Here is a 27,549-nt window from a genome sequence, read left to right on the forward strand (position 1 = left end):
AAGTATGATGTTGCTATCCACCTCTAGGGAAAGAACTGCTGGAGTCTGAATGCCGACAGAAGTATACTGTTTTTTACTTTATTTTTCTTGAGGAGTTTTTTTTGGAGGGGGGAGGGGGTCCTGTGTTTTCTTTCAAAACATGACCAATATGGAAATATGTTTTGCATGACTGCATGTGCATAATCTATATCAAATTGCTTGCTTTCTCAAGAAGTGGGGAAGGGAGAGAGGGAATTTGGAACTCAAAATTTAAAAAAAACAAATGTTAAAAACTATTTTTCTATGTAATTGGAAAAAAAATAGAAGCATAATTAAAAAAAAAAACCTTACAATGTGCCAAATCCTACACTAAGCACTGGGTATATACAAACACAAAAGGGACAGTCCCTGCCTTCATGGGGCTTACACTTTAACAGGAGAAGAGAGAATTTGGAGGAAAGCACCTTTTGGAAAAAAGTAGGGCTGCCCAGGGTACTGGGTGGTAGGTGGTCACATGGCCATACAGGGGTGTGGCACAGTAATGGTTTAAATTGTATGCACATTAAGGATTCAAATTCTGTTAAATAGATTGCTTTTTAAGACTTCTTTGGGGTATACAGCACCAGGGTTCGAATCCTGACTCCCTCTGTGATGCAGTAAGTCATATGCCCTCTGAATCTGTAAATGAGTGGGTGGAACTTGGTGATTTTTCTAGAATGTAGAGATGATGTGAGCTTTCTGGTTCTCAACCCACTGAGCTCTCGTGATTCTAGGGGTGAGGGCTTCTTGTCTGTGAAACTGGATGAGAAAAAATACATTTTAATTTCCATAGAATTAGTTTTCTTTGTAATCTTCTGCATTTAATTTCATGCATTTAAAACCATGATTGTGAGAAGAGGTTCAGAGGCTTCCCCAGACTGACAAAGGGGCCCATGACACCAAGAAAGTCAGACCCTGCTCTAGGGAAAGTCTGTTGTCACACTCATCCTGATACAAAATCCAGTGTGAGAGGCCAAGGGGAAAGATAAGTGAACACCTTGCCTCTTCTAACTAGACCTTATATTGCTGATGGAGTGAATGCTTTATGACCTCCTTGGGTGGGCAGGCCCTTTATAGAGACAGATGGCGATCTCTCTACCCCTTCCTCAGTAAACCATCTTGGTGACTTGGTTACTCTGCAGCAGACAATATTCTGAGGATGAAGCCCCCCGCCCTGGGCTGGCCAGGCTGGTCTTGGCCAGCAGGCATTCTCCTGTTCAAAACCTTCCCCGCGTTGGCAGGGCCTCCCAGGAGTTGCGGCCATCTCCTTGAGGGTAGAGTTTTGCTAGATGATTTCTCTCTTTGTAAACTCACTGCCTCACACAGTGCCTGGCACACGGTCAATGAGCCTTTATTAAGCTTCTACTGTGTGGCAGGTGAAAGAATTTATTTTCTATTATATTGATAACTTGTTCTTAATTAGCATCCAGGTTTTTTATTTCCTCATTCAGGAGCCAGCCCCTCTAGGTCAGTCAGCCAGGCTCTGAAGGATAAGGCTGATGGATGAGATTGCCCATATCCTCTGGGAACATCTTGGGGCAGGACCCACTCCACTAGAAGATCTAACTTCTGTTTAGAATGTAAACAGAATCTAATCTAGGTGAATCCCAGCCCCAATGCACTGAGCTATGCCCTTGTACCCCACCACTAAGGCTTTCAGTGACCCAGCTCCTGAAGGAGAAAGCCAATGCAGAGATCTGGGCAGATGGATTCCTGTCCTGCCTGAGTCTCCTGCCCAAGCCACATGCTCAGCAGGGGGGGCTGAAGACTCTTTCTCCACTCCCTCATTAATATGCCCACCTCCTCACTACTTGCCCACCAATCAGGGCTAATTTTCACCTGTCAGAGCAGCCCCTTCTATAAAAGTAGAAAGGCATTCAGTGGCTCCATTAGGGGTCTTTGGTTACCAAGAGAAACCACTGACCACCAATTTCTTATCAGCTAGCCTAATTAACAAACTGATTATTAATTACTCAGAAACACCTCATAGACATTGTGCTAAGCACTGGGGAGGTGCTCAAGAAATTCTTGTTGAATTCAATTCAAGAATTCAGGATTGGAAAAAGGTTCAAGGTCACCACCAGACAGTAATGAATAATGAGACTAGAGTGGAGATTCTTTTTGGTCCAAACTTGTGATTTCATGGGCATAGAGACCTCCCAGATGAGGAAACTCCCTCTACCAAGACAAATCAACACCTGCTCAGCAATCTGTAATCTTTAGAAAGTTGCCTGGGACACTGAGATGAGAAGTGACTTGACCAGGGTCACAAGTCCAATATGTGTCAGAGGCAAGATTTGAACCCAGGACTACCTGGCTCCAAAGACTTCTTTATCCACTACACCAGGCTGGCTCAGAGCCCATCTCTTACTGAAGCAGGCACAGGTGGGACTAGACAGCCTCAGGCATCTCCTCCAGCTATGACTTGCACTGTAGGCTGGCCATGCATACATTCCAGGACAAAACCCAAATCCACGGCACCCAACACAGTTCCTGACTCATGGGATGTTACTTGATAAATGCTGCTTGAATTGAATGAAATGAATTGAATTGACTCACCCCATCTCCATCAAAGGCAGCACCAAAGTCATGTTCCCCACTCTTCATGGTCTCCACCAGATCAGATGCATAGGTCAAGTTCGGGTCAGGGTGGTGGCCCCCAAAGTCCTCCAGAGGCACACAGTTGACAGCTGAATTTGCAGGGGCACCAAGCTCTTCACACAGGATCTTTTTAACATACGGCCCCACAACTAGACAGGTCAAGAAAGGACAATATGCCAAATATGAAAAGTAACATCTTTAAATGAAATTCACTCATCCATTTTCTTTTCTTTTCTTTAGTTTTTCTTTATTTTATTTTTAACTTATGGAATAAAACAAGCATTTCCATTATACAGTATAATAAAAAAGATGATTGCACATGAAACTGCAAATCTATTATGTACAACTTGCTATTCCTTTTAAATATATAATAAAGTTATCACATAAATTTCTTTTTTTTCCCATTTTTCCCCTCCCTCCCACCCTAGAGATAGCTACCATTAGACACAAATATATATACAACATACATATTAATTGTGTGCACACTAAGGATTCAAATTCTATTAAATGGACTGCTTTTTAATTTAATTATAAATACTATATTATATATATATATAAACACTCTATACATACTTCTATTTATCAGTAATAGCATCTTCCTTCATACATCCTTTGCAGTTAATTTGGGTGTTTATAATAGTCAAAATGACTTATTCACTCAAAGTTGCTTTAAAACAATGTTGCTCTCGCTGTATACAATGTTCTTTTGTTTCTGCTCATTTCACTCTTCATTATTTCATGCACATCTTCCCATGTTTTTCTAAGCTCATTGAGCTCATCATTTCTTACAGCACTCAGTCATTTCCAACAAACACTCCTCATCTATTACATGCATGACGCCTGCTGCCTTCTCCGCCAAGGCTTTGCTTTATTTGCTCTGCATATGTCTCATAAATGCCTAGATTTGTAGAATAGATGCTCCTTGAAGGCAGAGGTCGTTTACTTATGTCTTTGCATTCTTAATGACTAGCAGGCACTTAATAAGTGCTTGTTGACTGGCTGATTGCTTGACCAGAGCTATCAGGAACAGGAAGAAGTTTTATGCTCTAATCCTATCTACAGAAGCTCCCAATACAGTCAGGAGGAAAAAGAATGTGTACATGGAATATTAATTAGCAAATCCATAGTTCAATTCCATCCAATCCAATAAGCCTTTGTTGAGTACCTACTGTGTGCAAGACATGGTGCAACTACTGAGGATCCCAAGGCAAAAACAAAGAGTCTCTTCCCTCAGGAAGTTTCCTTTCATCACATACCTATCACTTAGCAAAGTGTCTGGCACATAGTAGGGGTGTAACAAATGCTTGTCAACTTGATTTGTTCACAAAGGATCTGAATGAGTAGTTTTCAAAGAAATAAATACAACAACCACATAGAAGAATGCCCAAATCACTAATAATCAGAAAAATGCAAATGAAAGCAACTCAGAAGTGCCATGTCCTACACACTGGATGGAACAGGGTGACCAAAAAGGAAAGTGACAATTATGGGAGAAGCTGGAAAAAAGCAGGCACATTAATGTATTCTTGATAATTATGTGAATTTATCGAGTCCAGGGGTGGGGAACCTGTGGTCTCTGGGCCACATGTGGCCCTCTAGGGCCTCAAGTACAGCCCTTTGACCAAATCTAAGTTCAGTCAAAGGGCTATACTTGAGGACCTAAAGGGCCACATGTGGCCTCGAGGCCACAGGTTCCCCACTCCTTCAGTCTTTCTAGGAAGAAATGTAGACTATGCTGAAAAAGTCACTAAGCTGTGAATGCCCCTTCACCCTGTGACACAACCACCAGGCCTATATCCCAACCAGATCAAAGAAAGAAGGAAAGGACCCTGTGCCCAAAAGGTATTTATCAGCTCTACCGACAGCAACAAAAACTTGGAAACGAAAACAAGAACAGGAGAAAGGCCAGGACAACTGCGAATGTCCTATGTGGAATTTATCATACATTTTAACAGAAAAGCAAGCTGAGCATAATTACAGTAATAACAGCTAACATTTCAATAGCAGATGCTATGTGCCAAGTACTGTGCTAAGCTTTATGGTTATAATTTCATTTGATCCTCATGACAATCCTGGGAGGTAGGTGCCATTATTATCCTCACATACAGATAAGGAAACTGAGGCAGACAGGTTAAGTGATTTGCCCAGGTCACATAGCTAGTAAGTGTCCCTAGCACCAACATGATATCCACAGTGCCTATGGTGGCTATGAATATGCCGGCATAATTCTGAATTGCAAAATGTAACAGACTCTCCACATTTAGGACAGAACCAAAACATTTATTCAAACACCAGAAAGCTGAATCTCAATACACAAACCAGAAAGCCAAATCCATCATAGCAACAAAGAAATCCATACACAATAACACTGCAGAGGGCAAAGCCATCCCCAAGCCTTCCCCCTGCTAGGGCCTTCCCACAAATAAACACAGCTAGCTGCCTGCTTCTTCTCTCTCCCTCAGCTCCAACTGCTCTGACCAACTTCCTCTCAGCTCTGCTCCACCCCTCCTCCTCCACCCTTTGGCAAGCTCCTCCCACCACAGACTCAAGTGATTCAGGCTTCCATGACTCAAGCAAGTCATATGGGTCTATTAATGGATGGTAAAGATCTTCCCATTAAGCAAAAATGCATTAACAAGACAGTATCTGCAGCCAAATTTGAACTCAAGTCTTCCTAACTCTGCATCCAGTGTAAATGATTGGCTAGCATACAGGGATAACACAATGGTGCTGCCTTGGAGACTAAGCCTTGCCTGGAGTCAACAGCTCTCTTCTGATGCCCTAATGCATTTTCCGGATCCTGCCTTGGGCGGATCATGTTGGCTTTCAAACCACTGCTACCTCCTCTTCCTGCCTCGCCCCTGGATTTGGTGATTCATTTGACAGATGATTTCCCAGCTCCATTCTTCGGACTTCTCGGCTGCTTGCTCAGTGGCTCCCTGGCCCCTGCTATTTAACAACCCTTCATGGCACCAGTCCCTCCTCCAAAGCTCCCTGAGGGCTCACAGGACAGGGCAGAAGCTTTCCTGCCCGATACCATCTCCTTAGCCAGACCCCAGCACCCTGGATGGCAGATGCACAGCAATCACGCAGGAAGTCCCAGCTGCTGACATGACCCTGGGGCGCATCTTTCTGAATACCACAGTGGAGGCAAGTTGACATCTTCGAGGGTGGATTTGATTTTGGACACAACTGAAAGTGCTTTAGAGTCAAGTCTGGCAAATAAAATGTGGGATCAAGCTGGGAAGTACAGCCAAAAACAGAGGGGTGCTTCCAGGTGATGAGCCTCACTTCCTTGTGTGAGTCACTGAAAAGGAGCCCCCCCCCCCCCCGAGTGAGGCTAGCACCACCGGGACAAATGGGGAAGGCCTCCAAAGGGTCTCCTGGCAAAGGCGCCAGTCACATGAGCAGGAGGTCCTGGGCTGCTGGGCTTAAACAGCAGCCCCCTTCCACCAATCACATGTGCTAAGAGGGTTCAGGCATGATCGGCTTGGCCTCTGAGGCAGAACAATGAGCAGCACAGGGAAATGGCCAGGAAACTGAGTTAAGCTGGAGATGAGGGAAGATTCCTAACCATAAGAACTGCTCCAAAGCGGAATGGGCTGCCTGCCTCAACAGGTGGTGGGTCCCACACTTGTCATCTGTGCTCCTGGGGAGACTGAGGCAGGAGGATTCCTTGAGCTTGGGAGGGCTGACCTGCAGTGGGCTCAAGCAAAGTCAGTATCAGTAGAAGAGAATGCCGGCAGGGTTCCTGAGGAGGAACAAACCAGCTCAGGTTGAAAGTGGAGCCAGTCAAGCTTCCACAGGGCTCAGAGGGAGAATCAGAACCATGAACGGGCCCCAAGCATCCAAGCTGCACGAGATGGAGAAAGAGGTCCCATGCCCCTGCCTACCAGAGGTCCTCAAACAGAGGCCAGAGCAGGCTCCTCAAACTTCCTCCACTCAAGACTCCGTCAGTGCTTCTTAAACTGGGGGTCTCAGGGAACTCTTGGCCTGATGGGAGTTGGACTCACTGATATTATGTCCTGTCAATTGAGATTTCAACCAATCATCCAAAAAGCATTTTCTATACACTTATTTTTTTGCCAGGCACATTTCTGGGAGTTGTCCATACTATTCACTTGTAAAATAAAAGTTTATATAGAGCCTTAAAGTCTGAAAAGAACTTTACAGATAGTAATTTTATCTTCATAGTAGAGACCATTTGTGGTGACTGTGTCCAGACCTGAGGAAAGGTGACATGGCATAGAGGAGAGAGAATAGGCCTCAAATCCAGGAAGACTTGGGTTTGAGTCCTGCTTCTGATACGTAGTGTGTGTGTGTGTGTGTGTTTGCCTGTCTGTGTGCATGTGTGTGTGCACATGTGTGTCTATCTGTGTGTGTGCATGTGTGTGTGTGTGTGTACAAAATCCTTATCCTCTTAATATTCTAGGCAATTCCTAAAGGTGGTAAGCTGTTGACCTTCACTGGTAGAGAGAGTGTCCTCAGCAGGAATTCTCTTCAGCCATGCAGAAACAGGTTCAGTCCTTCTCCTCTCCCAGGTACAACGGGCCTGATGTTTGCTGGTTAGGTCACATATGAACTCTAGGGGTCCTGGCGGGCTACAAGCATGCTAGGAGGCAATAGCAGGGTGGGGCAACCCAAAATGCTCAGGAGATAGAGGCCCAGCATCTGCCACAGGCCCCCTCTACTCTTCCCTGGTCAGCCCGGCTGTGAAGTACTCTGTTCAATTCTAAGCACTATACAGGGCCTGGGGAGCCATGAGGAATGGCAGAGAGAAGGGAGGAGGGATGTTTAACCTAGAGAAGAAAATGCTTGTTGACCTCTCAGAAAACCCTCCCCCTTGAAGGATGCCTTCCTTCACTCTGTATGTAGTGATTATCAATATGTCATGTTTTCTCCATTGGAATGTAATCTCCTTGAGGGCAGGGATTTGTGTTTTGTTTTTTCTTTGTCTCCTCTTATCCTAACACATAATAAGTGGTTAATAAACACTTGTTCATTGATAGCAGTCTTCAAATACAGGATCATAGCTTTACAGTGGAGAGGGACCTTGGAGGCCATCAAGCCCAATCCCATCATTTTACAGATGAGAAAACACAAATTGATTAAATGACTTGCCCAGGGTCAAAAAGCTAGGAAGTGTCTGATGTAGAATCTGAACCCAGGTCTTTCTGATTCTGAGTCCAATACTCTGTTATCACACACAACACATATCTGAAAGGCTGGCCTTTAAAAATGGGAGAAGGCTCCCTCTGTATGGATCCAATGATTGATTTTAACTTTAAATGTAAGAACTTACAAATAATCAGAGCTTCCCAATAGTGAAACAAGCTTCCTTACAAAACAAAGCACTTTATTTTTTTTTTTGGAGGGCAATTGGGGTTAAGTAACTTGCCCAAGGTTACACAGCTAGTTTTTGTGTGTGTGGGTGTGTGGGTGTTAAATGTCTGAGGCCAGAACTGAACTGGGGTCCTCCTGACTCCGGGTTTGGCACTTTACTCACTGTGCCACCTAGCCACCCAACAAAGCACTTTATTAAAGATAAAACATTTACTAAATGTTTACTCTCTAAATGCTGGGGATATAAATACAAGCATACAAAACAGTCCCTGCCTTCAAGGAGCTGATACTGTAAGGGAGAAGACCACACAGAAAGACTGTTACAAAGGAAGTTGTTAGAGTTGAGAAATTCAGGGGCAACATGGGGTTGAGAAATGAGGTACCGTGTTTCCCCAATAATAAGACATTGTCTTATTATTTTCTTTGGACAGAAAAACACCAGAGGACTTATTTTCAGGGGAGGGCTTATTTTAATGAACATTGACAGCAATTTTAATAAACAGGTAAATGTGAACAAAAAAATGTACCTTTATTCAATAAGCAAATCACTGGAGAAGAACAGGATGACGCGCTCACTGCTGCAGCTCTGATTGGATGCAGCTCGGAGCGTGGCGTGCATTTCACCCGGGGGGGGGGGGGGGGACGGTGCATACAGAGGGTACCGTAATGTAGTGTGTAGGGGAGGGGATCACCTTCACTACAGTAGCAATCTCAATAGGGCTTATTTTCGGGGGAGGTCTTATTTTAGAGGAATCTTACACAGTAAGGGGAGGGCTTATCTTCGGGATAGGTCTTATTATCGGGGAAACACGGTAGACACCTGGGTCCCAGCAAGATGAGCCAAAAGCTCACCCATCAGAGCCCTTCTGTCCCAGGGAAGAGTCTCAGGCTCCAGTGGGAGGGAGATGAGAAGCCATGTATGTGCAAAGCAGGGGTTTGGATAGCTGTTGAGAAGGATGCCATTGAGGGGGACTCAGCACTGGGTGGGAGGCCGAGTGACAGAGCTGCCAAAGACCCTTCCCACAAAAGGGACAGTTGAATGCTTTGAGCTTTGAGTAATTGCCTATTTTGAGTAATAACTAGAAGTTACTACTAACACCATTGCTGTTAGGCAGAGTGCAGAAGAATGAGGAGATATCTCCAAAGAGGAGGAGGAGGAAGAGGAAAAGGAGGAGGAGGAGGAGGAAGAAGAGGAAGAGGAAAGAAGGAGGAGGAAGAGGAGGAGAGAGGAAAGGAGGAGGAGGGGGGAGAAGGGAGGAGGAAGAGGAGGGGGGAGGGGGGAGGGGGAGGAGGACTACATTCTCATTCTCCTATAATCAATTACCAATTTACTCTTTCTTTTATCAAAGAAAAAGGACATTTTGGTGGCTCAAGATAAAATTTACCATCTTTAGCAACTGACTGACACTTGAAGAAAAAAGGGAGACCAGTGTAGAAAATGCACTGTATTTTTTGACTGGATGAGAGGTTTCACAACGTTGTATCTCACTCAAAATCTAGCTCCTGGTTCTTTTTTTGTTCCTTTCCTTTCCGAAGCAATCAGGGTTAAGTGACTTGCCCAGAGTCACACAGTTAGTGTCTGAGGCTGGATTTGAACTCAGGTCCTCCTGACTGGTGCTCTAACCACTGCACCACCTAGCTGCCCCTAGTTCCTGGATCTTAATGAGAAAATTCAAAATGGAGAACAAGCCTGTTATTGGCACAGCCTCCAGTTTCATGCTTCAAAGAGAATGATTTTCATCAGTGGGAACAGAACACCTCCATAAACAGTCCAAAAGTAACTCTGTAAAAATATTCTGAATATAATTTTTTAAGGAACAAATCAATGGTGCGGGACTTGGAGTCAGGAAGACCTGAATTCAAGTCCTGCCTCAGGCACTTACAAGCTGTGTGACCCTGAGTAAGTCACTAAACCTCTGCCTCAGTTTCCTCATTTGTAAAATAAGGAGATTGGACCCTATGGCCTCTCAGGTGCCTTTGGTTCTAAATTTATAATCCTATGAGCATGAAAAATAAAAATCAAAACGAAGATGAAAAGGCCAAATTGTTCACAGCTGTCCAAATCCTGCCCAAGCACCCACACTGCCGTGACTGTGACTGCTATTTCCTACCTCCGTGCATGGCATCGATGCGGATCTTTAGCCGGTTGGGGCCTGAGAGCAGCTCCTTTAGAGCACTGAAGTCAAAGATATTCCTCAGCATGGTGGCATAAGCTTCCACTGAATCCACGATTTCCACTAAAGAAACAAAACAAGATGGAAAGACAGGAGAATTAAACTTACCCTGAAACAGAAATGTGACCCTGGATTTCTTTTTTTAAGCCATGAACTTTATTTTAAACAGAGAGTGATTTCATTAGTATAGAGAACTCCCAGGTGAGGAAATTCCTTCTACCAATGCAGGTAGATACCTTCCAGCCTTACAGAATTGCCTGGGCACTGAGAGGTTACTCCCCCAGGGCCACAAATAAGTATTGGCAGGGAGGGGACATAGAGGATGAGAGAATCAGGATTATAGATTCAGAGACAGAAAGGGCCCAGAGCCCACTGAGCCCAACCTCCCCAGTTTAGAGATTAGGAAATTGAGCCTGATAAATATTCAATGACTTTCCCAGGGCCATACAAGCAAGGAAATGTGTCAGGTAGGATTTGAACACAGATCTTCCTGATTCTAAGTCCAGGATGGATCCGGTGCATTCCCAGACTGCTTCGAGGTCTGAAAATGTGTCAACACCATTGCCACCACCCTTCTGCCCCCAAGCCCCTGCCACGCTGACTTTCCCTTTTCTTTTATAAATGTAGGGCTTCATCAGTGTAGGGGATGGGAGATGGTGCCTGAGCCCTAAGAGTTTCCAAGAAGAAATGTAAGGCAAGTAAGAGATGTGCTAAGGCAACATCAGAGTGTAAATAATCTGGTCCTAATTGACTGGGGGTAATGTGGTACAAGGAAATGAACACTGTGCCTGAAGTCAGAGCACCTGAGTTCAAATCCCAGTTCTGCCTGTGTGGCCTTGGTCATGTTATTTTTCTGGACCTTAATTTCCTCATCTGTAAAACAGGTACATTGACCTCAATCTCTCAAGTCCCTTGTAGCTCTAAATATATGGTAATACAAATCATCCTACAAATCTATTGACCTAATGTGACTTTGGGGGCACAGTTTGACCAAGATTTACTTTATTTTTTTTTTAATTTTTAAAAAATTTTATCAATGCCTTTTGTTTTTATATCATGGTCATTTTCAGGTAGCCCCTTCCCCTACCACAAGCTTTCCCTTATAACAAAGAAAAATAGCTACGTCAAACCAATACAGAGGCGGTACCTACTGGCACGGACTCCATTCCATGCCCACAGCACTTCACCTCCCGAGGGAAGCAGGAAGTGCATTTCCTCTTCTCTCCCCCAGGACCAAGATGGGGCCTTCCAATGGCACAGACTTCAGCTCTGTTCTAGTCTTTGCTGCTAGCATCATGGTAGTCACTATGTATATTATTTTCTGCTCTTGCCTACATCATTACATCGGTTCATATTAAGTCTTCCCACATACTCTGAATTCCTTCCAGTCGTCATTTCTTATAGTACACTAATATTCTATTATATGATATATGTATATATGACATCTATTATTCCTATAGCCCTTTCAGACATTCCCTAAACAACTGCTACCCACTATGTTTCTAGGTATTGCCTACTATCCCAAAAGCCACTGCTGTGAATGTGTAGATATATAGGAAATTTTTCTCCTGGTTGTTATCATTTGGCATATATGCCCAACCTCTGACTCAAAGAGTATGGGCATTTTCATCACTTTCTTAGCATAAATCCAAATGGTTTTCCAAAATGGTTGTACCAGTTTACAGCTCCACTAACAATGAATGAGTGTGCCCATCTTTCCCCTTTGCATATGTTATCTCATTTATTCCTCACAACAGCCCCATAAGGAAAGTGCTATTATTATCCCCATTTTTACAGCTGAGGAAATGGAGGCAGTCAGAAGTTAAGAGATTTTCTCTGGGTCACTCAGCTAGTTTAGTGTCTGAGTTAGGATTCAAACTCAATCATTCTTCACTTCACGTTCAACAGTCTGTCCACTGCATCACCTAGCAGCCCTAATATTTGTTCATATCCTTTGACCACTTACCTATTGGAGAGTCTTATTTAATGTCACTAAGAGATGATGTAGCTCAAGTCCCTTATTTTACAAGGGACAGAACTGAGGCCCAGGGATGAAGTGTCCAAGGTCAGAGAGCCCACCTCAGTGAACATTTCACTACAAACAGGTTTTGGTTGATGCTGGAGCACACCATTCCCTCCTCAGTGGGAAATACAGAATGTTTACTATGTAGGGACATATGTCACTGGGCTTTCCCTTCTTACAAAGGCAGAAGCAATGGGAGACTAGTTATCACAAAAGGAGGGCTTGTGCTATTAAAACAAAAGGCTTCAATGAATTTTTATATAAAGAGAGTTCAGGTCATTTCATTAATGTACGTGAAGCATCTGAAGGGACAGGCTGTCTTCCAGAGCTGCAAAGCCAACTTTCCTGAGAAAACCTGGGGCTAAGGATGCCAGGGCTGAGTTGAGGGAGGGCTACATGCCTGTAAATGGCTTAAACTTGTTCTCCAGGTCAAACTGCTGTTTCCCAAGAACGCTGAGGTTGACTTTCAAGTCTGGGCAAATCGCATATTCTTCAATTGTCTTACTGATCTGGAAGATTTTCTCTGTGATGGCTTCAGGAGCTGGTCCTGGAAATTAAACAGCAAACCCTGGGTTACTAAAGGATGGTCACAGAGGGAACAAGGCATTCAGAAAACAAAGCTGAGCAATTCATATGCATTAATGGATCCCTGGTACTTCCCATTCATTAGGAGTCAGAAAGAAACTTGGAATCTGTCTCCCTCATTTTACAAATGAGGAAACTGAGGCCCAGATAATGAGGTGATTTATACAAGGCCACCAAGGTAATGGGAGTGTTTAACGCAGAGAAGGGAAATCTCAAATCTCTCACCTCTCCAATCAATCTTATACACAGGTAGGTGCCAAAATGATTTTCCTGAAGGGTAAGTCTGGCCATGTACCCAGAATCTGGAGGTGGGGGGAAGAGAAGGGGACAAGCATTTATTAAGCACCTACTATGTGCCAAGCACATTGGCAATATTATTTCATTTGATCCTCACAACAACCTGGGGAGGTAGGGTTTTTTTATTTTACATTTGAGGAAACTGAGCCAGACAGAGATTAAGTCTTCCTGCCTCCAGCCTGGTGTTCTATGTACCGAGCCACCTAGCTGCCCAAGGGAACCTACCCAACATGTTGGATGGCCTTCCTTGAGTTCTCCTAACACCGGATGGGTTTTATGGGTGTTGTATTAGCATTTTTTCCCTCAAATTTCCTTGTAAGGCAACCTGTTGCCTCCAAACAAGTAAGGAGGAATGAGGGTCCTGTTTGTTTTCATAGAAAAGGAAGCAAAGAGACAAAAAGGCCAAGAACCTTACTGAGAACATCATCCTTGAACCCGGGTCTCCTTCAGTGCAGGCAGGTGTCTCATTCACTGACAGATAAACCAACTCACCTCCATTGGAAATGTTGAACTTGATTCCAAAGTCTCCATTAGGGCCGCCAGGGTTATGACTGGCCGTCAGAATGATCCCGCCAATGGCTTTGATTTTCCTAATGATGCAGGACACAGCTGGGGTGGAGAGAATGCCATTCTGCCCAATCACTAGTCTTCCAATCTAGAAGAGAAATCCACACCATACAGAATTTTAAACAGCTATAAGTGCAATCTACAAGATGATGGAGCAGATGGTGGTTTAGAAGACCTGAGTTCAAGTTTTGTTTCCGATATACACTAGTGGTATTACCTTGGGCAAGCCACTTGAGCTCTGGGAAGCTCTAGGGTCCCCAAGCAACCTTCAGAGCTGTGGATGAGCTGGCAGTCTAACCAGGAGTAAGGACATTCCACTCCATAAATGCCCTTGCTTGGATGAAACAATGGGTCCAAATCAAGCCAACAATGCCCAAGGAGCTGAGACTTTAACCAAACTCTTTCCGATTCCCAATTCAGAATTTTGTTATTTACTTCACCAGACTCCTTGCCACAAATAACCCAGAAGAACTACTGCCCAGAATAAAATGCCAGGGAGAAACTAAAAAAAGAATGTCTCTATTTCCTCCAAGCAGAGAGTTGAGATTCTCTTAATAACAACACTAGAAAAGCCTGAACAAAATGTCTGAATGGCATCCTCTGTGGGGCCACAAGAGTTGGACAACATCATTGAGACTGCAGGCTATTTCCCAGACTTCAAGGATGACCCAGAAGGGGAGGAAATCTTTAGCAAATCCCCACATACACCAAAATATTTACAACAAGATTGGGGGGAGGCGGGAAGAAGGGGGATGGGATAGTTGCAAAGAACCGGGAAAAACATAGAAGCCTATTTGTTAAGGAATGGCTGAAACCCATGGCGACGCATAGATTTAAAGGATCATACTAAGAAATGAATAAGAAGAATTCCGAGAAGAAAAAGAAGAATTAGAGAAACTGATTTAGGCTGAAAGAAGGAGAACCGGGAATATATAGCAGGAATCCAATAATATAAATGGAGAGAAGGGGGAAATCATTGAAACTGAATGCTGAGAAATGATAACGGCCAAGCTTGGTCCCAAGGAAGGGGCATGAGAAGTCACCCCCTCTATGTCTCTGCAGAGGTGGAGGACCGGAGGTAGGGAATACCGTAGATGTAACAATAATGCACTGGGGAGTTCTCCTGAGCTGCTTAGCTTCTTTGAGGGATGCTTCTCCAGGAGGGAAAAGAAGGAGGCTACACTGGGAAATAAAGGAAACGGAAAATCAAGAAGAAGCAGAAAAACCACACCTCTCTAGAGCAGTTTGTCCTCTGGTCTCTCTTCCCTATAACTCAACCAAGTACAGTGGAAAGACTACTAGAATGGAAACATGGGTCCTGGGTCCAAACGCTGCCTCTGCTCTTCACCATCTCTGTGACCTTGGGCAGAGTCACTGAACCACTCTGAACCTCAGTCTTCTCATCTGTGACATGACAACAAAAATGTGTTACTCAGTCATTTGGCTATATCTGACTTTCATGGACCATATTGTCTATAGAATTTCTTGGCCAAGATATTGGAGTGGTTTGCCATTTCCTTCTCCAGTGGATTAAGGCAAATAGAGGTTAAGTGACTTGCCCACAGCTAGTAAGTGTCTGAGGTCAGATTTTAACTCAGGTCTTCCTGACTCCAGGCCCAGAACTCCATCCACCGTGCCACCTAGCCACCTCAGAAACAAAAATCTCTGCCCTCCATTCCTGCCTTCTGCTCACACACTCACTGGGGCTTTGTGGACCACTCAGGAGCTCATTCTTGAGCCCCGTCCACCTTCCCAGAAGGGATCCTTCAAATTTAATCTGAGTACATTTTACATACACGTATTAACATTCACGTTGTTTCCCCTCAGTCATACTTCAAGGTCTTTGGGGGCAAAAACTGCTTCATTTGTATCCCTAGCTCATCGCACACTGCTTGGAACACTGGAGAGTTTCAATAAATGTTTTCTGAAGTGAAAGAAGACTAGATTTAAAGTCAGAGGACTTGGGTTCAAATTTTGGTTCTGCCACTTACTATCAGTGTGATTTTGGGTAAGTCATTGAACCTCTATGGGCTTTGAGTTCTTCAACTTCCAAATGAAAGGGGAGGGGGCTGGAACTGGATAACCTTGAAGGCCTCTCCATCTCTAGGATTCTAAAAATTCCAATAGATTGAATGGTGTATCTCTAGCAGGGCTCCTTAACCCTTTCCATGTCTCACTGCCCGCTCCACAAGCCTGGTGATACCAGACCCCTTCCCAGAATTGTGTTTGTAATGCATAAAAAGAAATACACAGCACCCCATAGAAAATAGATTATATTGAAATACTATCAAGACATTATAAAAACAAACTCATAGAGGCCAGGGTAAGAACTCCCTGACCTCCATGAAGGGGGATAGGAGGACATAGTAAAATTATTCCAAGTTAAGCTTCTGGGACTGATGTGTGAAGCAGCCAACGCTGACCTAGGCTGGAACACTGAGCTGAATGTTCTCAGAGGCCAGCTCCAGTGGGACTGGGAGGTCAACATCACTCTGGGAGACTGAGCCAAGGGCACAGGAGGGAAGGGCTGGGGAGCAGAATACAGCAGGACAGGAGGAAATGCTGAAGTCATCTATTTCATTGGTGGTTGCATTCACTGCTCCCCAATCCCACAGAATAGCCAAGGTCAGGTTTCCTTGGCCTGCTGGTTGTACACAGTGGTATCCTCATGTTGAAACATATCAAACTAACTACCCTGGGCACAGGATGGGGTATCAATATTCCACATGGGCTTCGCCAATCTTTGACTCTGTGCATCATGATTTCCTGAATATGGAGACAGTATGAATTTATATAAAACCTAAGGGAAACTTGGCATTCATGAGTCTTATATTTTATATTATATTATGTAATTCATCTAAAAATACTGGGGGAACGGGAAGGAGACAGCAGGCTGAACACAGGAAAATAGACATCTAATATACTGCCCTATTTAATAATCTCTGGGATCTTGGAGCTGGGAGGGGATAGCCGTCCACATACTGTAGTCTATGGGAATGAGCCTTCAATGCCTTGGTGCCCCCCCACCCATGCCCTGTCTTTTGGCTGTCATAGTTGTACAAAGGCTTATCATCTTCAAAATGTTAAAATGGACAAAACTGGGGGCATATTAAACAAATAAAAATAAGTCTCTTCTACACACAACCATAAACACACACATACACACACACCCCACAAACACACAGAGACACACGTAGACAAAGACACACACACATAAACACACTCTCACATACACCACACACATACATATACATGCACACACAGACACACATACACACACAGCATGTTGAGTTTGATCAAATCATAAGATCAAAGACTTAGATCTGAGATATTATAGGTAATACGAATATTAAATAAAATTTGTTATGATTCAATAACAATTCAATCATAAAATATTAAATGACTGAAATATTAAATAAAAAATTAAATAGAGTGCTTTAAGGCTTACCAAATGCTTTACAGACACGATCTCATTTGATCATCACAACAACCCTGTGAGGTAGGTGCTATTATCCCCATTTCACAGATAAAGAAATTAAGGCAAAGAGAGGTTAAGTGACTTGCCTAGGGTCACACAACTAGTAAGTGTCTGAGCCAGGATATGAATTCAGGGCTTCTTGACTCCAAGCCCAGCACTCTACCTACTATGACTACTAACTGGCATCTTATAGATGAGGAAAGCAAGGTAAGCTATGAGTGCTTTATTACTATTATTATTAATTACCACCATCAGATGAGATATATGTAAAACGCCTTGTAAACTTTAAAATACATATATATGTAATGCCATATAAATGCTATTATCATCATTGTTTTGGTTCAGATGTGATATCAGTGGGGAACTCCCAGAGTGGACACCCCCTTCGCCATCGTAGTTCAGTCAGTCTTCTGGAACTCAGGGACTTGGAGAGATGTTGGGGATATTACAAAGTTAAGTGACTTGTCCAGGGTCACAGAGGCAGCGTGTGTCAGAGGCTGAGCCTGAACCTAGTTCTCCCTGGCTCTCACCAGCCCAGCTCTCTTACAAATACATGCTGCCTTTCAAAAGCTTTATTAACTCTTTTAAATAATTCATTTGAGAGCCTATCAGGCAAGCCTTGGCTCCTTAAATCACAGAGGCTGCTTTTAATAAGTCATGCCCTTGAAAAAAGGCAGGGATAACTAACTCTGGGGTTGTGCCTGCTGGACTCAAGGCAGAGCCACCCTAATATACCACTTGGCCATTGAGTATCACTTAAATGTATTATTTAGCAAACCTCTGCCTCATAAATAAGGCCAAGTTCATAGGCTCTGCCTGAATTACACATTTCCCCTGCCTTTCCCCCCACTCTTTAGCTCCACACAGAGATGAAATGAAGCCAGATCTATCACGGCCAAAGCAGGCAGCGTCCTCTGCCCCCCTCACTGGGCGAGATGGTTGCTAGAGAATAATGTTCCATCGACTCTCGCTCAAAAGATTAAGAGCATCTTGATGCCATTCCCTTCCCAGCTTCCCTTCAGAGATAAAATTTACTGCACACCATATTTTAGCTTAAAAATGTGGATGCCTCCTAATCACTTCATATTGGAGCACCTTATCAGCAACATTACAGCCGCCAAGACCGTGTGGGGCACCTCACCCTAGCAGCAACCGGCATGGGACCCCGTTACCAACAGTGGAATCTCAGAAGAGCTTGGCTGCTTGGCTGGCTGGGCTGGCTGCGCTGGGTTGGGGGTTCTTTGTTTGGTTTGGTTTCAGACTGGCTTTTGTGATCACACCTGCTCAGGGTGCCCCTGAAAGTGATGAATGCAAGGCTCCTTTGGCTCCCGTGTGCCGCTTTTGGCTCCCAGGGCAGACTGTTTATTTTTTTTTTCCCAAGTGGTGAATATTAAAGATTGTACTGCAGGGATGTGAATGTCTGTCTGACATTTCTATACATCACTTACAATATTTAAAATAGACAGCTACATGTTTTAATCCAACTAGGGCAAAGTAGGAATGTGCCAGTGATGTCCGTGATTACCAACCAGGGCGTCTGTGTCAACTGTTATATTAAGAGCAGGGCCTTTTGTTCTGATGAATCACAGAAGCCAAGAGTTGGAGTCCTCGGGTGCCCGCTCATCGAGCCAATATGATTTTTTTTTCCAGGATACAAAGCTGTGGCTGAGCCTTCTCCCCGGCCCTTTAGGGGTTATTATCTCCATCCCACTGCACAAACTCACTATAAACAGGCCTTCTTTGTGGACCAGGTTATTAGGAGCAGGTCCCCTGGCACAAGGGCCACTTGGAAAGCCTACACCGAAGATTTTCCAGTTCCCTCCCAAGATCTCTGCAGAATAGCCCCATCCATAAGAAACTGCGGGTCCTGGGTTTTGTTTGCCTCTTTGACAAGTGGCTGAACTACAACAAGGAGACCATTGAAAGAAAAGAAAACCTTCTCCCCCCCCCCCCGCCCCCATTCATTAGTACCAGCTTCAGAGAATACAGTCCTCCTGGACGCCCCTGAGAAAACAGTTAAGGGGACAGTTTACAGTGAGATTTCTCTCTCTCTCTCTCTCTCTCTCTCTCTCTCTCTCTCTCTCTCTCTCCTTTTCTTTCTTCCTTTTTTATTTCTCTCTCCCTTTCTTTTCTCTTTTCTCATCTTTGTTTTTCTACCTCTTTTCTTCTCCCTTTTTTCCTCTTTTCTCTTTTTTAGTCTTTATATTTCTTTTCCTTATTTAGTTCTATTTTCTCTCTTCTATAGTTTTCTCTCTATTCTCTTTCTCCTTGTCACATTTTGGCCTTTATTTTTCTCTCTTCTTTCTTCTTTTCTCTCTTTCCTCACTGTTCTGTCTTTATCTTTTATTTCCTTGTCTCTTTTCTCTAGTTCTTTTTTTATTCTTCCTCTTTTTTCACATTTCCTTATTTTCTCTTTCTTTCCTTATCTTGCCCTCTTTCTTTTCTCTTTCATCAGTCTTTGTTTTCTCACTTTTATTTCTTTCCATTCCCACCCCTCTCTCCTTTCTCTCTCTCTTCCTTACCAAAAAAATTAATAAATAACATAGAGATTTCACAGGAGTCAGCACTACAGACAAACAGCAGCATAACTCTACCTTCTAAAGCAAATAGTCATACACCCTTTTTCTTAAAAGAAAGCAATTTAAAGACTACTTACATGATTTCATTCAATTCAATCCAGCAAGCAATGATTAAGTGCCTGCTGTATGCTGGACATCCAAAGACAAAAACGAAAACCCTTGCCATGAGAAGCAACCTTTGAAGTGACATTAAAACTCTTCTATATTAGAAGGCTTGATGTGCGTTTCCAAACACACCCCCACACCTGGGCATGCTGAGCCCAGACCACTCCTTTTTCCTATTTATAAAAAGAACAGATTCTCTATCGGGAGAGCAAGGGATCCATCAAGATACCCACCCCATTGGCGGCAGCCATCTGCACTATTGTTTCTACGGCTGATGTATTAAAATATCTCCCATCTCCACCAACCACCATGGAGGAGCCCTGCCGGTCTTTTAAATCTATGCAAAAGAAGATGCTTTGGATAAAATTCTCCAGGTAGCTCGGCTTTGTCTCAAAATAATAGGTCTTCTTCCGTAACCCGCTGGTTCCCGGTTTCTGGTCATGGTAAGGAGCTGTGAGAAAAGTCAGCAGTGGGACGGGACCGTCTTCCATGTTTCTCTTTGTAAGGAAAATCTGAGTTGAAATCACATATTATCTTCCACTTGCTTCGGGTTGGCGGTGGTTATTTCTATTCCAGAGAGAGGTATCTATGCAGTCCCCTGATAGCTCCCGAGCCCTGAAGATTGTCAAAGGAGCTAAACCTTTCCTTTACTTGCCCTGGAAGCAAATGGATCTGAGTCAGCTGCTAAAGCTACTGGAGACACAAGGAGGGGCACAAAGTTAAAAAAAAGTCTTTCTCTGGGGCCCCCAAACTTCTAAGAAAAGGGCCCTTCTGCAAACAGCCCCCTGCAGTCCCCAGCCGAATGCCTCCCACTGAGTTCTGCCTCATTTTCCCCCTCGGGTGGAGAGGGCTCTAGAGGGTGGTGCATGGATCAGGGTTCAGTTACACACACCACATTGGTGCCAGCCTCTGCTTGTCAGGCCAAATGAAAACAGGGAGCAGATTCAGCCCTCAGAAGCAGGTCCAGCCCAAGGATAAGGTACCCCCTTGTGGCTCTTGCTGCCACCACTGCCCTGCCACTCCCTTCACCAAGTCTGCTTTGGGAAGGCCATCTGGGAATGGCATTCTGAAGTTCAAGTTGCCCTGTGTAGCCCAGCAAGTTTAAAGGTCACTCTTAAAATGGAAGAGGTAGCTTGGAGGCCTAGTGTTTCCTTATAGCCAGTCTTGTCAGTGACATAGCCAAGAGCCTTCCTGATCCAAACACTCATAAAGGGTTAAAGGGTGGGGGGGAGGGAATGCATCTCACAAAACAGATTTATTCCCTCACCACCAAAGGTTTGAACAAAATGGCATTCAGCACTCGAAGATTAGTGATGTACAAATGTTCCCCAAGTGCTGAAACAGCCCTTTATTTCTCTAACATATGGGAAAGGAGGGTGGGGGGTAAGAGCAGACCAAATATTTGAAAACTCAAGTAATAACGGAATAAAAGCCCAAGTTTCCTAAATTTATGAGATTTAATCTGCTCGAAAGAAGGAAAACTGACATGAACCCAAGGCTAAAGAGAAGGACTTGAAAGCTCTATAGAGAAATGGCACAAGAGGGAGATGCAGTGAGGAGCTTGGCTAGGGAGCCAACATCAAAGTCCGGACGGCCCACCTCTCGTATATGCTGCCTACTGGGAACCAATCAGTGCCCTAATTAGTGATCTCGGACTTTACACTGCAAAGCAGATCCCAGTCTACATTGGCATAGGGGTAGAGATAGAGATCTCTAGATGGATGATGAATGGATGCACATCTTATGTCTATTAAGATATACATAGATCCATATATTTTATGTCTATAGATCTACATCTATCTAGATATCTATCTCCCTTTACCCATAAAATCACAGGTCTAGTCTAAAAAGTCTATGAAGTTCTAAGAAATAATATCTTAATTTTACTTTAAAATTCTCAGCCCATTTGGACAGCTGGCATTTCTATCACACTCTTGGAATAGTAATAAGGAGAGTAATTCCCTTTTTAGAGATGAGGAAACTGTGACTGAGAAAGGACATGTCCAAGGTCTCACAGCTCACAAAAGTCTGAGGTAGGATTTGAGCTCAGGTCTTTGTGACTCCAAGATCATCATACTACCCCGTTGTTGCTCAATCATTGAAATGATACTAATGATTTATTTAAACACATACATGTACACTCCCATCATGGCTCAGTAGCAGATGGAAATTAAAAAGCCTCCATTTCAAGGTTCCAAGAACCTGAGCATGTTTCTATAGTAAAAGTAAACTGAGGATATTTATACAATATTTAAGAGCCTTTGAAAGAAATGCCTAAAAGAGTCAAGGTTTTCAAGGGAAGGATAAATAACCCTTTGGGAAACAAAATCTAGCTAGCTAGATTCTAACTGCTCTGTCAAGCCAAGGTTAGAAAGAAAACAGACACAGAACATTTCCTTGAATTCTCCTGGGCAAAGAGGGATGGGTATCAGAGGGGCTGCTCAGTGCTTGAAACAACACAGCTAAAAGTACAAATGTTGAGGCCTTGGAGCACAGGACAGCCTACAGAGCTGCTGGCCATCATCTGCCAACAGGCAGGCAAGGCTGGCCCAAGGGCAGAAAACAGTCTGATTCCTCACTTTAAAGATAACAATCCCAATTTTTAAAATTCAAGTTGAAAACATGTGAGTTCAGAAGCAATTTAATTAATTAGGTAGGAGGAAGTAGGGTCTGTACCTAGCATTTCATTGAAATAGGGAATTCCCAGGGGGAAAAAAATCTATGCAAAGCCCCACCTGTCCCACAATCCTATAAAGTTTCACAGAAAGGCCCAGTGACTTGACCAGGGTCCCATGTACAGAGACAGGTATTGAACCCAGCAGCCCTCTACCCATATGCCTTTGCTATCTCTCAAAGAGTTTTTTTTTAGTTAATTTTTTTAAATCCTTTATTGATTTTAAGTGGAGAGTTTAAAGATTCATTTAAAAACAATAGATGGTTTTAATACCTTCAATTCCACAAGTATTTCTTAAGTTATCATGTGCAAACACTCAAGATGCTGGTCACTGGGGATAAAAATATAAGAAATGAAACCATCCCTCCCCCAAAAGAGCTTAAATTCCATAGCTGGGTTATTGATGGTTTTTTCTTCATGAAACACAGCAACTTGTTTAAAACTCAATGAGAGTGCTTTGAAATGCATTGCACCCTTAGGATATATGCACATGGTTCTCAAAAGAAGAAATGTAACTTATTATGAACATACTGAAAGAAGGTTCCAAATAACTAAAAATGAGAGATATTAACATCAAAATACCTCTGAGATTTTCCTCACATCCAACAAACTGGCAAAGATTACTCATGATGGAAAGAGTTAATATTAAAGGGGCTTCAGCAAGACAGCATACTAATACATTGTTGGTGGACCTGTGAATTTGTCCAGCCATTCTAGAAAGCAATTCAGAATTAGGCAAAGAAAGTGACTAAAATGGCTATACCCTTTGCCCCAAAGATTACACAGCTAGGCATGGGCAGCAATGAGATCAATAACAACAAAAAAAAAAGGCTGCAGATACACCAAAATTTGACTTTGGGGAGCAGGAAAAAAAAAAGAGGAAAACAAGGAGATACTCATGGAACCAGCACAGCTAAGCAAATTGTAGTAATGGGATATTACCAGACTTTAAGAAACAAATGTGATAAATGCAAAGAAATGTGAGAAAACTCGTGAACGGATACAGAGCAACATTAAATAAAACCAGGAAAATAGCATGCACAAGGACAAAAAGTGGAAAGTGGAGAGAATGACCACAACCAAACAACTGAAACTGAGTCATGACATGATAATGACCAGAGAGATATGAGGAAGAACTTTCTACTTTATCACAGAGATGGGAGACTAGAGTATGGAAGCCTCTTCTCCTATTTCATTATAGAGATGGGGGCTGAGAGTGTGGAATAATACACGTTTGTCAGATTTGGGGGAATGTGTTACTTAGCTCTACCGAACTGTTTTTCCCTTCTCTTTTTTATTTCATGTTATAAGAGGTGAAGGGTACAGACACATCAGGAAATGTGGATGATATTTAAAAGACATCAATAAAATTATATATATTTTAAATCAACTCCACTACTTATAAAATTTCAAATCTAGCTTTTCTTAGCATTTGGGCAGGCTCTGGGGTGTCCATTTACAGAAAGGTCAAATTACTGCCATCCAAGAACATTCCTAAGGTTACTGGTTGCAGTAAGGGGTAATGGAAATACCACTGACCTAGGAACCAGCCTACTTGGAGTCTACTCCTGGCTCAGTCATTAACTAGTTGTGTGACCTTAGGTGAGTCACTTAAGCTGTTTAGCCTTTACTTTCCTCACTAGTTAAAAAAAAAGAGAGATTGAACCAGATGATTCTAAGATTTTGCTGAGCCCTAAAATCCTATGATTGATTCTACGTATGAATCTGGACATAACTCGATGGTGCAGCAACTGCCCTTGGTAGTTTATGAGAAAACCAGTTTCTTGACTAAGACCCCCAAATCCCACAACAATGACACACTTCCCTCTTTTCATTGTAGCAGAGAAGATTAGTAGTGACCCACGATGTCAGACGCAGATGATACATCGTTTGGTATTTCTGAAATGCTGTTTTTCCTTTATAAATTTTTGTCCAAGGGATGGCTCACCAAGTGAAAAGAGGAATATATTTGGAATTGAATTACACCAAAAAGCATCAAGGAATATTTTTATTTTTAAATCAAATCTGAAACAGCAACAAAGAAATATTTTTAAAAGAATGAAAGAAAGAAATCCCACTCCAGATACAAGGACACTTTGGCAGAATTTTGCCTTTCTATCTTAAGCCAAAGTTGATCCTCCCGCCTGATGTATCATGCTACTAGTGTCTTTTTTGGTGCTGGTCACGTGCCAACCCCTACCCACAAGGAGCTGTGTTTGAGTGAGACTGGCTCTTCAGAATCACATCATGAGCAACCCCATGTGTCTGGCGCCAACTTAGGCACTCGGGACAAACTAAAGCAGCTAGCTACAATTCTCCAAAATAAGCCTGGCTCACAGTTTCATGGACACCATATAAAAATCTTACTAGAAACTGCAGTGCTAGATGGGCTGTGACGCACGGTAAAAAAGAAGGCATTAAAACATTAAGCTCTCTCAGACGCACACGCTAAGTGGGACAGCTATTAAGAAACTCATTTGTTTCAGCTCTCTCCCCCAAAGGTTGAACTTCATCTTCAGAAACATTGCTGCTGAGCATAGCAAACCCAATTTGGCATAATGAATTCTCCTAGGTTGCCAGTGCTCCTTCACGATGACAGAAATTACATTTAGTCCACATGGGCCAGTTAAAGATGGCTCCCTTCACACAAGGACCTTTCATACCAATCGGAGGTCTAATCAATTTCATGATGGCAGAGTTATGAACCCTTCCTCTCCTGGTCTCTCTGGGGCTCCAGCTCCTAATCAGGCTGAGGCTGAGACAGACGGGGCAGAAGCGATCAGAGAATCGCAGACCTACAACTGGAAGGCACCTCTAGTCCAGCCCTTTAGCTGGACAGATGAGGCAATGGAAGCCCACAGAGGTTAAGTGATCGGTCCAAAGTTACACAGATTTAAGCATCAGAGGTGGAATCTGCACCCAGGTTCTGATTCTAGAGTCAGTGCTCTTTATTTCTAGTAGAATACAATGGAAACTCTCTAATAACCCAGGCTGCCACTTCAGAACCAAAGCCAAGAAAGGCCAACCCACCAATGAGGATCATCAGTCCAGAAATGGTCATGGAGTGTCTGCCTGCCTACTCTGCCCAAGATACTGTGCTGACGGATAGGAGAGGGACACAAGAACTGAATGGACTGTAACAAAGTAAACCTTGAACTTGGAGAGAGCTAAGAGACATTCGAAAGGCTAAGGAAAGCCAAGCAAACCAGCTGATTTTGATTCAGTCAGAGAAAAGTCCCCACAACCAGGACCATTCAAAATGGAACAGGCAGCCTCAGGGAGCAGGTTGCCGCACAATGGAAGCCTTTAAGCCTGGGCTCCATGACCCATTGTACAGTATATCACAGAGGGGGATTCCTGTTCAGGGAATGATGATGAGAGGGCTTCTGGGTCCTGTCCAACACAAGGATTCTGCAATTGTGGGATGACCCAACCCCCCAAAGGACAAACATACCACCAGGTGAGGCTCGAAGTATACAAATCATTTTTAAGTGTGATAACAATAATAAAAGCATTTATGAGGTGCTTTAAGGTCTGGACAGCACTCTACACACATTTTTTCACTTGATCCTCACAATAGCCCTGGCAAGGAGGTGCAATTGTTATCTTCTCCATTTTTACAGTTGTAGAAAATGAGGCACAAGGAGGTTGTGACTTGCCCAGATTCACACAGCTAGTCAGTGTCTGCGGCAGGATTCAAACTCAGGTCTTCCTGACTCCTAGCCAAGCCTGCTGCCTCAATGACATACATACAATACATATAAATCCCTAGAGCAGAGGATAGCTCATGCTAAGTGTCATGAGATGTACAACTGGCCCTAAAATGGAGAGTCAACCAATCAACAAACTTCATTAAGCACTCACTGTGGACCAGACATTGTGCTGAGCTATCGGGAGGCAAAAAAAAGGGCAAAAACAGTCCCTCCCCTCAAGGAGCTTATATTCTAATGGGACACAACATTCAAACAATATGAACACAGAAGAGAGATAGAGAAATGATGGATAGATGGATAGATAGATAGATAGATAGATAGATAGATAGATAGATAGCTTATAGATACATAAATAGATGTTTGTGATAGATATGGAAATTAGAGAGAGATGATAAAGATAACAGAAAGATAGATATACTGGTAGATAGATAAGTAAACAGACAGATGATAGATACATAAATAGTTAAGCAGCCAGATGACAGATGGATAGATACATGGATGGATAGATAGATAGATAGACAGACAGACAGACAGACAGACAGACAGACAGACAGACAGACAGACAGACAGACAGATAGATAGATAGATAGATAGATAGATAGATAGATAGATAGATAGATAGATAGATACGCAGTGTAAATGAAAGGTAATCTCAGAGGGGAAGCACTGGTAATGGGGTGTGAGGAAATCCACTCATTTCTGGGGGATAACAGAATTTCGGAGTTGGAAGAGTGGACCTCAGATGCCTCCTAGTCCAACCATCCCTGACAAAGAGCCCCTGGATGACCAAAGGCCACCCAGCCTTTGATCAAAGACTTCTGCTGAGAGGGCATCCTGCCTCTAGAGCCCATTCTACTTTGGGACTGACCTAATTGTAAGGCATTATTTCCTTAAGTTGAGCCAAAATTTATCCCTTTCCAACTCCCAGAGACTGCTCCTGGTTGAGCCCTTCGGGTTCAAACAAGATCCATTGAATGTCCTTTTTCCATGACAACCCTTTATCCTGTGATGGGGCAGGGGAGTGGGGAGGAGGAAGATGCTGGGCAAAGTGGCTTCTGAGGTCCCTTTGAGTTCTGAGATTCTGTGGCCCTTTGATCAGCCCCCTTCATCTGGAACAGACAGAGAAGTCTTCAGTAAGCCCAATAGGGGCCCAGGTCCATCCATGCCCCAGGCAGCAGCAGAATGCACCACAGCTGTTTACACATTTCAGATACAGCCAATGTATGGATTTGTTTTGTAAGACTCTACTTATCTGTCATAAAGAAGAGTTTTATTTTATTGGGGGGGAATGTTAAAGGGGGAGTAACGGTGATACAAAAAAGGGAAAAAAGAAAATAGTGTCAATAAATCCTGAGAGAGAGAGAGAGAGAGAGAGAGAGAGAGAGAGAGAGA

The 27,549-nt window shown here is 43.3% G+C and overlaps 1 protein-coding gene across 1 annotated transcript in view; it reads right to left on the reverse strand.

The window, feature by feature from the left end:
- LOC138164901 (phosphoglucomutase-1) overlaps positions 1-27,549 on the reverse strand; it is an 82,316-nt gene that overhangs the window by 28,714 nt on the left and 26,053 nt on the right. Inside the window, exons 2-5 of the mRNA XM_069092849.1 lie at positions 13,534-13,696; positions 12,560-12,706; positions 10,074-10,199; positions 2,578-2,768 (exon numbers count right to left, since the gene is read on the reverse strand). Of these exons, the coding sequence (XP_068948950.1) occupies positions 2,578-2,768; positions 10,074-10,199; positions 12,560-12,706; positions 13,534-13,696 (627 nt within the window). The remainder of the gene's footprint in view (positions 1-2,577; positions 2,769-10,073; positions 10,200-12,559; positions 12,707-13,533; positions 13,697-27,549) is intronic.

Source organism: Petaurus breviceps, unplaced genomic scaffold (assembly GCF_028583685.1).
Source record: "Petaurus breviceps papuanus isolate PSGF00001 unplaced genomic scaffold, PetGlider_PUasm1.0 207, whole genome shotgun sequence".
Taxonomy (NCBI): domain Eukaryota; kingdom Metazoa; phylum Chordata; class Mammalia; order Diprotodontia; family Petauridae; genus Petaurus; species Petaurus breviceps.